The 16386-nt window shown below is 36.5% G+C and overlaps 2 protein-coding genes and 1 non-coding gene across 8 annotated transcripts in view; 1 reads left to right on the top strand and 2 right to left on the bottom strand.

The window, feature by feature from the left end:
* Positions 1–16386, top strand: part of RAPGEF6 (Rap guanine nucleotide exchange factor 6) — a 196650-nt gene that overhangs the window by 122402 nt on the left and 57862 nt on the right. For all 6 annotated transcript variants that reach the window (XM_059417506.1, XM_059417507.1, XM_059417508.1 and 3 more), the window contains exons 14-16: positions 1487–1690; positions 5081–5189; positions 14294–14534. In XM_059417506.1, the coding sequence (XP_059273489.1) occupies positions 1487–1690; positions 5081–5189; positions 14294–14534 (554 nt within the window). The remainder of the gene's footprint in view (positions 1–1486; positions 1691–5080; positions 5190–14293; positions 14535–16386) is intronic.
* Positions 2310–2728, bottom strand: LOC132027864 (large ribosomal subunit protein uL16-like). Its single transcript, XM_059416589.1, has one exon. It carries the CDS (start codon positions 2687–2689, stop codon positions 2387–2389), a length of 303 nt encoding a protein of 100 aa, XP_059272572.1. The 5' UTR covers positions 2690–2728; the 3' UTR covers positions 2310–2386.
* On the bottom strand, positions 2750–2883 carry LOC132029012 (small nucleolar RNA SNORA70). Its single transcript, XR_009407651.1, has one exon. It is a non-coding gene; the product is annotated as a small nucleolar RNA SNORA70 (small nucleolar RNA).

Genomic DNA, 16386 nt, shown 5'->3' with positions numbered 1-16386 from the left:
TGATTTTACCCAACCAGATTATTTTATATTCTTTACCAGTTCTCAGGTTTAAATTCTTTCTTTTGAACTCTGTGCAACTTTAAAGGCCTATTTTATGTATCAGCTCTACATTAGACATTCTGAGTCTCCCTTCTGCATGTGATTTTACTTGTTCTAAATATACAACACCTAAGATAACCCCCTCAAGGTCCTTTTAACTTACACAGTAGCTATTTTTAATTCCATTTACTCTGACAGATACAAACTTTGAACTGCAACTGGATTTATATCCTCCAAGCAACTTGAAATTTTAGGAAGTAAATTAATAATGCAGTTCAGGAGTTAGTTGCCTGAATTAACATTCAGACTGTACCACTTGTTAGACATGTAAACTTGGGCAAGTAGCCCAGCCTTTTCTGTAGTTGTCTTTATAAGTAGTAGCCCCTAGTTTCTGGGAATTGTTATAAGGATTATAATGAGCTAATGAATGTAACAATCTGGGGGCCCAAGAACCATTGCTTTTACTCAGAATGTAAGTGGATTGAGTTGAAAAAGGGACAAATAGGCAGGTTTCTGTCCATTCCCTTACCTCTTAGTTCCTGTAGCCTTCTCAGCAGCCCTTCAGCTCTATGCAAACAAAATGGGAAGAATGAACAGATACAGGGAACTTGATTAAGAGGTGATAAGAAGCTTATCACCATCATTTGGTGATACTAAAATCTGAAATTTTGAGAATATTACTAAAGTTAGGAAAGAAATCCCATTATGGGCTAATGGAAAATAGAAATTGCCTTACAGTCATGGGATTTCTTTTTTGGTAATCATTCAGTCATCAGGTATTTATTCAGTTCTACTTGATACTCCCAAGGTGTTAGGAGAATAGGATCAGAACACGTGTAAGGCGGGGTCCCTATCCTGAAGAAACTTTAGCTGCTTTTTATGGGCATGAGTTATGAGGTTTACACATACTATGCTATTTGAGAATAGTTGAGTATTAAATTGATACTAAAATCTGAAATTTTGAGAATATTACTAAAGTTAGGAAAGATCTAAAATAATATGGGAATAATATAACCAGAAGAGGTAGGGACTTGAATATGTCTTTCAGTATGACTGTATTTGGAAAGGTAGTTCAGGTCCTTTAAGGTTTTAAATGAAGGTTTATAAAGATTCTGGATTTATGTAACGTCCTGGAGACGAGCAAGATAGTAGTGGAGATGTACTAGGAAATTTTAGGCCACGAGAAATAATGTTTTGTCTTCCATGAAGAGATATCATTTTGGAATCCTTTTGAGCCATTTTTATAAATCGTATTGTGAGATCGTTTTCTTGACAGCGCTCTGGGGTGAAAGTTTGCCCTCCTTCAGTTTTATTTACCCTGGCTTCCATGTTCTTTACTCTCTATTTCAAGGTAACTCTAATTCTAATAATTTTAGGTGATTTTTAAAAGCCTTTAAGGGATAGAGACATAAATTTATGTACATTATACCCTTTTTTATGTTCTTAGAAAATGAATGGTCATCTCCGGTTATTAAATATTGCCTGTGCTGCAAAGGCCAAGTGGAGACAGGTGGTGTTGCAGAAGGCTTCCCGAGAGTCCCCTCTGCATTTCAGCCTTAATGGAGGGAGTGAGAAGGGGTTTGGTATTTTCGTTGAAGGAGTAGAGCCTAGTAGCAAAGCTGCTGATGCTGGACTGAAACGTGGTGATCAGGTAAGTAAATAATCAACCACATGAATTAAAGCCTTTTAGGAAGTATTTGTCTGCTGCTTTTTTTTCACATGTGATATTTCTACAAGTAAGCATGATCCATTTAAGGAAATTCAATTAGAAATTAAAATGAGGGGTTCCCGGCTGGCTCAGTCGGGTAAGTATCTGCCATCGGCTCAGGTTGTGATCCTGGGGTCCTAAGATTGAGCCCCACGTGGGGTTCCTTGCTCAGTGGGGAGTCTGCTTCTCCCTCTGCCCACCATTCATGCTTGCTCTCTCTCTCTCAAATAAATGAAATCTTTAAAAATTAAAAAAAATTAAAATGTAAGTGGCCAAACATTACCATAAATGATGGTTTCAGCTTAAATAGTGTTCATATAAGTAACAGAACTACATGCATAAGCAGAGGAAGCCAGTTGAGGGACCAGGAAAAAGACACTAGGAGGTAGTTAGTGAGGATTTATTTTCTCCATTAAGGCTTTAGGTAGCTGTAGACCAAGCAGTATGTTCCCAGATATAATTCCTGACAACCTTGTTACTAAGAAATGTAATTCCTAAGCTTGCCTCAGTTCTGTTAATCATACTAGTCACATTCTACAGAGATGAGCTCTAGGAATCTGTATTTTTTTTTTTTTTTTGACAGGAAGTTGGATTTATTGGTGGGCATGAATATGACGGGAAGGGGTAGTGCTAAGGTTCTCATGAGTGCAGAGCCCTCCATTTGTCCAAGGGACCACGGTTAGGGATGTATTTGACCCCACAGCCATCTGGGATAAGCCGCTTTTCAGCCACCATGTCTTCAAATTCATCCGCATTGAACTTAGTAAAGCCCCACTTCTTGGAGATGTGGATCTTCTGGCGGCCAGGGAACTTGAACTTGGCCCTGCGTAGGGCCTCAATCACATGCTCCTTGTTCTGCAGCTTGGTACGGATGGACATGATGACTTGGCCAATGTGGACCCTGGCTACTGTGCCCTGGGGCTTTCCAAAGGCACCCCGCATACCTGTCTGCAGCCTAAATTGGAGATAGCCATGAGGTCAGACCCCAGCATCCACCAAAAGGGCTGTCTCCAAGGTCCCTTAGGGCAACCCATACAATCAACAGGCTGCATACACTACCGAGGAGGCTACTGTTTGCAGCCATGGCACACTGAGCCCCCACAGACAAAGAGCACAGTCGGCTTAATTGGCTGCAGAAGGAATCTGTATTTTAACAGGTCTCAGGGTGGTTCTCATGCACACCAAAGAGTCATTTTCAAATTAACGTGAATCACTTGGGAAGGTTATGTTTTCCCATTTTAAAATTCTAGTTAATTAAACTAATTTAGAATATAGCTTTATTGTACTTTTAACTAAATCATACCAATGTACTTTCCTTTTAAAATAGAGGCACCTGGGTGACTCAGTGGGTTAAAGCCTCTGCCTTTAGCTCAGGTCGTGATCCCAGGTTCCTGGGATCGAGCCCCGCATCGGGCTCTCTGCTTAGCAGGGAGCCTGCTTCCTCATCTCTCTCTGCGTACCTCTCTGCCTACTGTTGCTCTCTGTCAAATAAATAAATAAAATCTTAAAAAAAAAAAAAATAAAAATGAATACATTACATTATAAAAAGTTTTACACTGCAGAACAGGGATTCTCAACCAGGAATGATTTCTCCCTCAGAAAACATTTGGCATGTCTGGAGGTATTGATGAGTCTCATGACCTGGGGGCTGCAACCATCATCTAGTGGGTAGAGGCCAAGGATGCTACTAAGCAGCTTCCAACACGCTGCAGCAGTGCATCCCCCATAATGAGTAACCCAGCCCAAATATCAAAGGGTTAAGAAGCTGATTTAGAGTTATAATGATCCCCTTCTTCCCCTGAGGGAACTTATTAAAAATAGAGATTTCTGGGCCTAACTCATCCACTCCAGTCATTAAGAATATCTAGTGCTAGAATTCTAGACTAGGTATATTTATTGTTATAGTATTTTAAACACATTTAAGCATCTCATTCTTCACGGAAAAAAAATAAAACAATGAAATCAAATGATTTCATTCTTGAGAGAAAATTTATCAGGTTTTACTTCTCTCGGTATCCTCAATTATTATTAAAATTACCTGAAATTTTAGGTCTAGCTATTAAGTCATTTTTAATGTTGTTTTTCTTCTATTAAGAATACTCTTGACATTTACATTAACTTTTGTGAGTTTATCACTAATAGCCATGTACACATTTATACCTGTCTTACTGATTTCATTGATTACCTCCATTTCATATGCCCTGTGTCTCCATTATTGGGTTTCATTTCACAGTTTCTTCTAGTACTACCAGTACCTTTTCTAGTACTTTTCTCAAAAAGGGCCAGTAGGTACTATAGTTTTGTGTGTCCTTGCATGTCTGATAATGCTCTTGTTCAGTGGAGTATAATATTCGTTGGTCATAGTTCTTTTTCCCTGAGAACTTTGATGTTACAGAAAAGTATCACATCTTAGTATGCCCAGGAGAAGTCCAAACCAATCTTTATTTTTCTTTTCTAGCTTTCTTTGTCCCACTGCACAGTACTGCAAGTGATGCTTACAGATTCTTTGTTCTCTGTCCTTGGAATTTAGAATTTTCATTGAGATGTATTAAGTCTCTTCATTATCCTTACAGGGTACTAGTTGAGACAGTTCAGTATGTAGACTTAAGACTTCTTTCAACTCTGAATTTTATTTCTGTGAATTTTTTTTTTCTTCTCATAATATTTTGCTTCTCAGTCTTTATTTTAATCTCAATGGGAGCATTGCTCTATGCTCTCCTCCTTTTTTTTCTCATTATGGTTATCTCTTTATCCTTTTTTGTTAGAATTAGTATTTTTTAAGAAAGCTTTCTATATGATTTTGAGGTACAGCCAAATTTGGGAAAGCCCTGCTGTGAAGGTTGAGCCTTGTCATGTGGAAGGACTCATCACAGTGGTACTTTTTGCTTGACTTGGTTCATTCATTGTCAGGAAATGATACTAGATGTATTCAGTGTATCACTTTTGGATGAGTTATCTCTCTTAAATGCAGTTAATTTGCATTTAGAAAATTTCAATAAAATTTGCACATATATACGCTGGCACTAATTTTTATCATCTGATCTGACATGATTAAAATTTTTCCTTCATATATAAACTATACTGTGTTTTTTTTTAATGGCTTTAATAGATCTTAGAGGGAGTGAACTTTCAAAAAAATGTTTTTAGTAGTTATTTGGGGAAACAAAATATAGAGAAAAAAAATTCAGTAGTAACCCCACTTCTCACAGAGATAACCATTGTTCACATATGGGTGTATTTTGTTCAAGGTTTTTTTTTTTCCACCATTAAACTTAAGGGTGCACAAGTAACAGTTTTTGTCTTAATTTATATTTTACAAATGCTTTTTTCAAGATAATGGAAGTAAATGGACAAAACTTTGAAAATATTACATTTGTGAAGGCCCTTGAAATTCTAAGGAATAATACTCATCTTGCACTTACTGTGAAGACCAACATTTTTGGTGAGTTTTGTTGTAAAAACTGAGGATTTTTGTTTGTTTTTTTATTTTGTTTGTTAATAAAAAGTAAAGTATTACAATGAAAAGACTAATAAAATGTAAATGTGTTCTCTCTGAGCTCTTAGAACATTTTTAGGATCCTTAGTGTTAAGATATGGTATTATGTATTCTAGAATTTTCATTTTTCATTATTTGTATTATTTTAAAGTCCTGGAAATAAGATTTAAAATAAGTATATAAGTACTTTCTATTAGTCATTTATGAAATATCTGCTGAGGAGGCACTATGTACTTTGCTGGGAAGCACTGAGTGAATCTTAGAATGATCTGAATGAAGCATAAAAGTCATGGTTAGGCATTTATTCCCCCTGCAAATGTGCACATCATAGTACTGCTAAAGTTTTAACTGCCTTTCTGATATAATAATATTAATGCCAGATTAGCTGTTCTGTGAAAATGAATTGAGTAAAATAATTAATCAATGAATTCCAGATTTTTAGTAAGGGTATACTTTACCTTTCTATGTAATAATGCTGTGTCGGCGGTGCTTTGATCATGCTTCTGTTAGAATAAAGCAAAGAGTAAGCTTGTAGTTGTATTTTATTTTCTTTTAGGGAAGACTTACTGTAACTTGGTTTCATTAGATACCAAAGGATAGGGGCGCCTGGGTGGCTCAGTGGGTTAAGCCACTGCCTTCGGCTCAGGTAATGATCCAGGGGTCCTGGGATCGAGTCCTGCATCCCAGGCTCTCTGCTCAGCGGGGAGCCTGCTTCCCCCCCCGCCTCTCTCTCTGCCTGCCTCTCTGCCTACTTGTGATTTCTCTCTGTCAAATAAATAAATAAAATCTTTTAAAAAAAAAAAAAGATACCAAAGGATATTCTCTGAAATTTTGAGAAGCGCAACAATAAAAACAGTATAATAATTTGAAAATTATCAAAGAAAATTTAACAGTCTTAATGAAGTAAGGAGGAAAAATTCATCTAGGTCATTTGGGTTGCAATTTGAAAACTAGGAGTTGAATTTAAAAGCTGTGCTTATGGAAGAGGAAGTGTGTTTTATTTTTTCACTTTGACTCTTCCTTATACTGTACTTAGTCATAGTGAAAAATAAAACATTTGATATTTCTCCCCTTTTCACTTGCATCCATTCTACTGAATTATGTCCTGTTAAATCTGATACATAACCATCTATTCACAATTTCCTAATACTATATTATTTAGTGTAAAATAAGTAAGCCTTCACAGTTTCTGTATTTCCTGAGCTTGAACTAGTAATCTAGAAACAAAACTTATGGGTTAAATTAAAAAGATTCTGATTTTGTAAAATAAGAAAGCAGAGCTTGCTCTGACACTGAGAGTAAATGATTCTCCATGCTTGACTTTCTTCAACTGTATTTCATAAGATTCTTATGTAGATCAAACACCTTTAACTTTTTGTGCCAGCACATTATAGTTACTAACTGATACCATACTATTATGTATAAAGATACTGAGATAGTAAATTTGGTGGTTAATAGCATGACCCCTGAGAGACAGAAAAAGGAGATCTGAAGGATAAAGAGGCAGGGAAGCCACAACCTTAAAACTCCTTGAGTGGTGAGAAACAATTGCCCATCAGAACTCTAGACTGGATGTGGCAAAGGATAGACATCATGTGGTAGTGCAAAGGGGGCCTGTGTCCACAACACCTTGTTCCTTATCCTAGGCAAAATATGGTGAGCGACTTTTACCCCAAACAAAACACCTAAGAGTATCTTGAAGGAATATTAATAAAGCATTTGTAGAAATGGAGCATTTTATTCTGAATGTCGTACCTGGAATAAAGCCCTAGTAACTCTGGCATTACAGTGAAGAAAGTTTGCACAGTTAGGTCGTCCTGAATAGAACACACAATGAGACCAGCTACAAATAAGATGGGTGGCTCAGTCAGTTAAGCATCTATCTTAAGCATAACCCAGGTTATGATCCCAGGGTTTTGGGATCAAGCTGCATATCAGGCTCCCTGCTTATTGGGGAGTGCGCTTTTTGCTTTCCTCTGCTATTTCCTCTACGTGTGTATGCACCCTCTTTCTCTCTCAAATAAAATCTTTAGAAGAAAGAAAGGAAGAAAGAAACAACCTACAGTTAGGAAAACTGACCAGAAGATAGATATGTTTAGATGATACCAGAGCAAACCATATTTAGTCTTTTTGTGTTAATTAAAACTGATGGCCAGGCATAAGAGAACCAGGGTCATTGAGGAAGCATGGTGGAGAGCCTAATAAGTAAGCTTACAGATTCTGGAGAAAATAGTTAAAGAGAAGAAGAACATTTCCAGAGCTGTGCTCGGAGAGATTTAAAAATTCATCTCTTAAAACAAGAATAGGGTATTAGGGATAAAAGGAACAGTCACTGAGAAAGAAATACCTCAGAGTGACTTAAAACATGGCAGCAAAGACAAAAACATACAGTAGAGGGGAGTAGGTAATAAAGTTGAGGAAATCTCCCAGACTATAGAACAATAATAACATTGAGCATTATTTCAGGAAATATAAAAGAAAATGTGGAAAATAAAGTACTCATGTAACAGTAATAGAGACTATACCAGAATGAAAGAAGGATGTGACTCTTCTAATTTAAAAGTCCACCTAAAATCTGTGCAAAATGAATTAAACTTGTTTTAACATTCTGTTTCCAGTATTGACTAAGAACACTCAGGAAAGTTAGACTAAATATAAAAAGTAGCTACAAAGAAGTATAAAAATTCAAAAAGGGAGCTAGGAACTATCTGACACAGAACAGAGAGAGAAGCAGACCACAAAGAGGTGAACTGAAGCCGTGTATCTCTGGGACATTACCAGTACAGTAAAGCACCCGAGAGATAGCCTTTTTGGGCAATAGACTCCCAGGAAAAGGCTATAGAGTTGAAATCCTGCAGTTGCTAGGGGCGCAAAGTCTGCATGTGTCAAATCCCTTCCCCTCCCCACTGAAACTGTATCCCATAAAGGTGTCTTTTTTCCCATGGACATTTTTAGTCCATAGATTGTAGCTGAGAAAACGAACTGCTAGGTAAAAATCACAGGTTTCTAGTTTAGAGGGTCTGCCAGGGTTCAGACCACTCTCACATAAATGTCTATATTGAGCATTGGGACCTTGAACAGCTAACTTTGAGGTGGATGTGGGCTGTTGTTAAGCAAACTCAGAAGGACCTCAAGATTTGGCTCTGGCTCTAGCCCTAGACTTAAGGTGCCTAGCAAAAGAATATAAAAATCCTCTTTTAAGGATTTAAGCAGTGACCTCTTATTTGTAAAATTTACAATTTTCCAAGTACAGAGTCAAAGACTGTGAGGCTCTCTTAGAAGTCAGTGTAATCTACAACCAGAAACAGAACCAGAAGGGCTCCAGAATATCAAATATCAGAATATCAGACTATGATGTACCTATCTTATATCTGTGAAGATAAAAATCAAATTAAAGGTTACATTTGCAGGTGAGATGGGATAAACACATGCCACCCTTTATTTCCCACTAAGTTCAACAATAAAACCTGGCCAGAATCATGATCACCCATTGAAGAACTTGGAAACTTCGAAGTCTCACTACCAGCAGTGGATTAATCTTTTTTTTTTTTTTTCTCCAGCATCCCCTGAGCTGGCAAGCTGAAACCTGGATGTGTGCAAACTAATAAAGGTTCAGGAAAAAGCTAATTTGAGGAGTGAAAAAGAGAATTCCCACCTTTTTTTTTTCCTCATTCTGTCAGGCCTCAGCTCCAAATAATCCAGTAGCATTGACCGCAGCCTTCAACATAAGGCTACTCGAAACAATTCTGAGGGTGGAGCTGTGGCTCCAAGAAGGCAAGGCCAGCTTCATTGTTTTCCCACACTCTCACTGTCCTCTTACTTGCCCCCCTAAAGTGCTAGAGTGGGCAGTTTATTAATTTATATCTAGAGGACTGAAAAGGTTAAACTAAGGATAGTAGGTTGTTAACTGAGATGGAGGAGACAACCCCATAAAGTTGTTTATGAGATCCTGGGCTCAGTGCATGGGTGCATGCGTGTGTGTGTGTGTGTGTGTGTGTGTGTGTGTGTGTGTTCGTACTTAGCATACCAAAGACTTGGAAGTAGACCTCTGCCCAGGTCCCAGAATGACTGGTGGCACAAAGCACTCCAGAGCTTTTAAAACTGAACATGGGAACCATAGCCCACAGAAGGCTAAACAAAGATACAGCAATATTTTCCATAACTTATAAACGGGACTCAGGGCAATTTTAAGTATAAAAAGGATCTCTTAGTACAAATCTCTTTATTTTGTTTGGGCTTTGCGGAACTTTTGATTTTGTGCATTGATGTCTCATCACTTTAGAAATTTTGTGGCTATTATGACTTGAGAATACTGCCTTTGCTACTTTGTCTTCTTTCCATGTGAGATCATATGTGGTAAAAGATCTCTGTCCCATGCATCACTTAGAGTCTGTTCTGTTCTTTCCATTTTTTCTCATACTTGTGCTTCAGTTTGGATATTTTCTAATGACCTGTGTTTAAGCAAAGTTTTCCTGTTTTCTTATTTATCCAGTCTGCTGTTGAACACATGCAGTGAGCTTAATTTTAGATAATTTTGTAGTTCTAGAATTCCCATTTGAATCTCTTTTTTATAAATTCTAGTTCTCTATTGCACCATATTTTCATCTATTTTATCTCTTCCCTATATTTTCTTATTATATTTCTTATTATTTCTTACTATAAAACTCTTGTGTCTTAATTCCAAAATTGGGGTTTTTATTATCCACATGCCAAACCTCCCCCGGTGGTTATCATTGTGTCTTATTTTGTGTGTCTTGCAAATGTTTTCTTTGTATGCTATACTTAGTATATAACAAGTAGGGAAATTAATATTTTTTTAATGGAAAGGGTTTGCCATTTCCTCTTGTTAAGCATACAAGGTGAGGGCTGGGTGAGGTTGGGTTACAGAATTACTTAAAATGTTTCCAGGTTTCAAACTGAGAGTGATGTTTGTCTTGTGCTTGTTGCAGGTCCCTTCTCTTAATGGAACGTTTTGTCTCTGAGCATGGAGAGATTGTGGGAAATTGTACTCTGCTTTTGTTAGCCTTGTCCTTGTACCCTCACCCCTAATCTCAGGCTGAGGCATGGCTTTTGGTTCAGAGTATAGTGGCTTTCTTTTTTTTTTTTCTTAAGTTCAGCCCTTCAGAGGTTTTGAGATTTGCTCTTGAGCCTCCCTCCCCAAGCAGATAAATACATCATGTGTTTGTTGCACATCCATCCTTGTTGTATGACTTTGTATCCTAAGTACCATAAGACTGTATGAAATTTCCAACCAGTCCCCAGCCTCTTGCCTTGTCTTACAAGTAGACATGTCCCATGGAGGAAGGCAGCACTGCTTTGGGTCTCTTTGTATTCCAGTTTTTATGCCAGTGCTTGAAGCTGTTAAAAATTATTTTTCCTCGGGGCGCCTGGGTGGCTCAGTGGGTTAAGCCGCTGCCTTCGGCTCAGGTCATGATCTCAGAGTCCTGGGATCGAGTCCCGCATCGGGCTCTCTGCTCAGCAGAGAGCCTGCTTCCCTCTCTCTCTCTCTGCCTGCCTCTCCATCTACTTGTGATTTCTCTCTGTCAAATAAATAAATAAATAAATAAATAAATAAATAAATAAATAATTATTTTTCCTCTAGTAGAGTCCCTCTACCTCATTGCCATTTCATGTTTAGAGACGAAAACGGCAGGCAATCTCAATTTACGATCTTTGTGTCATGGAATTTTAGCTCATCTGTTCCTCTTAGCTTTCACAGCTTTCTAACATCTTTAAAAATCACATCACTCAGATAATTAATTATTAGCATTTTCATTTTTTTTAAAAGTCATATATGTGTATGTTTTAAAAATTAAAACATTAAAGAAAGTATACAGATGGACCCCACTGTGTACAGTATTCTGAAACTTTGCACAGGAGTTGGTATAGATTTATTTCTTATGAGATTGTTGAATAGGAATCTATTGACATACTATTGTAATCTGTAATGTGTTGAACTAATGTCATATTGATGGGTATTTTTGGTTATTGCTAGTTTTTGCTGTTTATAGTGTTGAAATAAAAATCCTTTGTACTTTTATGCTTATGTAGATATACCTGTAAGATAAATTTCTCATAGTGGAATTAATTTTGACAATACTGTACTTGGGCTTTCCAAAAGTTTATCCCAATCTACACTTCTATTTAAGAATGCCTCTGTAGTGGGTTTGATCAACTTTATGGTTATTGATGCACATCATTTAATTATGAGGGAAGATGAATACCTTTTTTACATGTTACCATTTCTTTTTCACAGTCTTTTCATTTTCCATGTTTATATTGAGTTTCTTATTTTTCATTGATTTGTTTGAATGTGTTACTAAAAAAAAGGAAAGTATCTTTTTAGTCTTAAAGGTTGCAGATATTTCCCCAAGTGGTCCTTTTGACTTTGCTTGTGATGTGTTGCGGGAGTATGTGTGTGTGTGTGTGTGTGCACGCGTGTGTGGATATACATACATATAGGTAGGGACTGAGAAATTTTTCATCGTTATGTAATCAAATTTATGATTCTCCGGCACCTTCATTTCTGATTCGTATGTTCAATATTGTTCTTTATTGGCATTGTAATTACATTTACTCACCTATTAATTTTTATCAGGAACTTTAACTAATTTTTAAAATTCACTATTTTTCTCTTCATCTGCAAATTAATATCTTTACAGTTTTATTTATAACTGTATACACAAGTCCAGTGAGGATATAAACTTCTTCATACACTCTTAAGTTGGTTATGTACACATCACAGGCAGGAATATCTACAGCCCATTTAAAGATTTCCTGTTGCTTTTCACAGAAAATTCAGACACCTCACCGTAGCATTTTTAGGCCCCTTATTTACCTTATTCCCCAGTCATTTTAATTTTCCTTAAGTTTCCTTTTGTGACAGGATCTTCGAACTTGAGATTTCCTCTACCTAGTGTCATTCTGTTTTCCCTTCCCTTTGCTTGGTTAAAATCTCACCTTACTGAACTTTTCTTACACAGTGACTTAATTAAGGAGGATTTTCCCTTTCCCGTTGTCTTAATCCCTTGGCTTATGTTTTTTCTGTACCACGTATCTTAGACTTAACTCTTCTACAACGGGCAATCTGCAGGCATTTGGTATAGTGCCTGACATGTTCTTGGGTCAGTAAATTTTTTTTTTTTTTGTATGAGTACATACTGATTTTAGCTCAAAAAGGCATTTTTGCCTTTACCACATGCTTAAATTAAAGCATAAATTTCAAAGGAAACTAAAAGGAATTTATTGCTTTTTAATCAAGCAAAATGTCTTGAGAAGGTGACTCCTAAAGATTTCCCATTATTTTGAAGGCAGAAAATATGCTTTTCATAAACTTTGAATATGCTTTGGTAATACATCATCCTGGTTGAAACTTTCAAGAGTGGTCCACTTCTACAACTGAATGCCAAGCTATTTTCTGTTGTAATGCATCAATTTTTTAAGTCTTTGTCTTTCAGAATCTTACTTGTAACTCTTTTGATGTTGAAGGAAACTGTTCAGTCACCCCCAAAACAACAAAAAAGACAAGTTTTCTGTTTTCAGTGGGCACATTTGTACTATTTACAGTTTTTCTTTTATAAAGGTACTAAGTAGTACTACTCAAAGCTATACCTTTTGAAGACCTGCATATTCTAGAATATGTAGCTTCATTTTGCTTTGATTCAGACCCCCCCAGACACCATGAGTTTTTAGGAAGGTTACCTTCTATGTTAGCTTTTATCTTTTTAGTTTTTTCCCCCCTCTAGTAGTTGATCTGTCTTATTTCAGAAAGCATATTTAAAACAACAAAAAAATTACTATGGACTTAGTTAATGAAACGTAGGTAATATAGGTTATCCTAACTGGAAAAGGCAACACTAATAACTAATTATACTAGTTATTAGAAGTACCTAGTATGGGGGTGCCTGGATGATGGCTCACTGAGTTGAGCCTCTGCTTTTGGCTCAGGTCATGATCTCAGGGTCCTGGGATTGAGCCATAGTCTTACACAGATTAGTCTTTTTTTCACCTGATCCCAAGGAGGTATAGCCCTTCTCCCAAGGTGAAAATTCTGATCTAGGCTAAGAGATTGTGAGACAGGCAGTTCTTCCAGTGTGCTTTCACTTTCCTTAAGAATGAAATAACTTATCAGACTTCGCGTTAATAGGAAGTTACCTAAGAATGATTGGTTGTTTACTTCACACCACTGTAGTGAATGTTTCTTAGCTGAATAACAAGTGACGGAGTTGTCAGAAATGTCGTCTTGAGGAGATTGTCATTTATTTTTACATTTGGTATTGTTTATTTCTAGCGAAAACAGGTGCAGTCAAACTTTTTTTTTTTTTAATTGGCTAAATTTTACAAAACTGAACCTGACTGCAGTACTTGTATCTCATCTCAAGTGATATAGATTATGATAAGAAATAACGTGTAAATAATAAAGTCTAAATACTTCTTTCTATAAAATCTGAGTTGATTAATAGTTATATTACTTATTGTTATTATATAGCAATTATTACTAAATAGGAAGCCCGGGACTTTCAAACATACTACCTGCCCACTTTCATTCCATTCTTGCCAGTAACTTTCTTTTGCCACTTTGGGAAAATATCAGAAGTATGGTTAGTTATAAAAACTGAAGAGAGGGGTGCCTCACTGGCTCAATTGGTAGAGTGTGCAACTCTTGATCTCAGGGTCATGAGTTTGAACCCCAAGCTGGACATGAAGCCTACTTTTAAAAAAAATTGGAATATATTCTTAGGGGTACCTGGGTGACTCATTTGGTAGATAGAGCATGTGACTCTTGATCTCAGGGTCATGGGTTTGAACACCAAGTTGGGTATAGAGATTACTTAAAATCTTAAAAAACTAAAAAAAAAAAATCTTAAAAAACTGAAGAGATAAGTGGATATGGCTGATGAAGGATGGGTATAAATTTCATAATGTTTAATGAATGAGACTGAAAGGCCAAGTAATAGAAAGTGATTGTTTATCTTTCAAATTTGTTGTTCCTATAAAATCTTGCTAATGAGAAGAAAAGAAATGACAATTTTTTTTTTTAATTTCCACAGTGTTCAAAGAGTTACTTAGTAGGACTGAACAAGAAAAATCTGGTATTCCTCATATTCCTAAAATTGCTGAAAAAAAAAGTAATCGCCATTCAATCCAGGATGTACCAGGAGATATTGAACACACATCACAGGAGAAAGGAAATAAGAAAATAAAAGCAAACACTGTTTCAGGTGGAAGAAACAAAATCAGGAAAATTTTGGATAAAACACGGTTTAGTATCTTACCTCCAAAACTGTTTAGGTAGGTAATGCTAATCTGTATCATGGTAGGCCTTTTCCTATTGACTATAATATTTTATTGGGGGGGTAGGGAATTTGAGGTCAGTTTTGGTTTTTATACAACCAATGCATCATAAAATCTGTAAGTAACCCATAAATAAGAAATTCTCAGTATTTTTTCCATTGCTTCTGTGATGTTACCACTGCTAGATTATGTGTTCTTCCAGTAGCTATTTTGAATTTTAGGGAAGACTGCCCGTTTTATCTTACGAAATCTTTCCTTGTGTATTTTTGGTCTAATTTCAGTCCTTTGATGTATAAATTTGGACATCTTGGGAATACATTTGCTGATACTGGTTTTTGTCTTCTAAGTCATCTTTCTCTTATTGCACTATTTTTTCCTTCCTGAATTCTAAATGACCTTCTTAATCAAATCTGTTTCTATTTCTAAATTGAGATGTCACCAAAAAAGAATGAAACTTTGAGACTTTAAATGTAAATTGAGGTCTGTAAAATACTTAGAAAATCAATTCACTAAAGTATCACAACTGGGAAAGAGTCTAGCATATATTATGTCTATTTATTTTACATTATCTACTTCTTAAAGCAATCACACAAGTCCTAATCAAGCTCAATACTTAACACATAGTAGTCACTCAATGTTGAATAAGACAGTGAATGAAAAGAAGAAAGAATATTTAAGCAAAATATACTCAAAGAAAATACTTGGCTCCTGATAGTGCCTAGCACTATGCCCATTGATAATTTTATAGAGCTGAAAAGAGGTGGTCGCAACCTCTAAGGAATTTGTACTACAAACCCTTTATTTTCCCACACACTTATCATACACTAGGCACAGTGTCCAAATAATACAAAGATAGAGCAAGTTTCTTGTTCTCTAAGAGTTGATTATCTAACTAGGGAAGCAGACATTACAGAGTGATAAAATGTTTCAATACATAAAAAGGCAGGAACAAAGCTTGGTAGGTTAGTTGGAGTGTATTAGTGTGTGTACATCTAGGGATAAAGCAGGAGAGTTAGGTAAGTGCTGTGTTATGAAGGACTTTGAATATTATGCTAAAGATATGAACTTTATTGTGTCATAGGAGGAGGGAGCCATAGAAACTCTGTTCATCATATTTGATAGTTTGGGGTTGTAAGTGCAGCACAGTGCAGTAGTAACAGCAAGGACACTAGGGGGCAACTTAGAAATCGATAAATACCAACTCTCAATTTTTTTAGAGTTCAGGATCTCCAAGATTGCCTGATCAGAAAATGCTTTTCTTTTTGAGTTCTTATTTCCAGTCAGGGAACACATTTGTTCTTCATTTAATTGGGGGCTCACAGAGAATTGACACATCCTGAAATCTGTTCTTAATGTCACTGATTTCTACAAAGTCTATTTATTACTCATTTTTTTTTAGTGACTGCTCTCCTTGAGGCAAGTAGTTTATAAAAATGATAACTTTAATATAGATGAAGTTTTTTTAATGCTGAGCATACTGTAGTGTGACAGCAGGACAGCGAACACTGTAAGAAAAATCTTATTCTCATATATGAGAATTACGGAGATATAAGTGGGGCTAGGTCACAGTGTAAAGATGGCAGGCAGTTTTGGATGAGCAGAAGTCTGCAGGAAGGCAATGAGCAAACGGGGATGAATGGAGGACCAGAACCAGAGAAGAGTTTTCAAAGGAAGTTCTCAGGAGGTAATGCCCTGAGTTCTGTTGCTGGAAACCTGGGTGGATTTGGTGTGGAATACATTCATCTCCTTTAACTGGTTTTCATTTTGAACAGTGGCATTGTGACGTGTGTTCTCTAGAGTCAGAGAACAATGATTGTAACTGACTTTAGCTTTTTAGTGTTAGATTCCA

The sequence above is a fragment of the Mustela nigripes genome, chromosome 12 (assembly GCF_022355385.1).
Source record: "Mustela nigripes isolate SB6536 chromosome 12, MUSNIG.SB6536, whole genome shotgun sequence".
Classification (NCBI taxonomy): domain Eukaryota; kingdom Metazoa; phylum Chordata; class Mammalia; order Carnivora; family Mustelidae; genus Mustela; species Mustela nigripes.
Note: the sequence above shows the minus strand (reverse complement) of the source record. Positions and strands in the feature narration are given on the sequence as shown.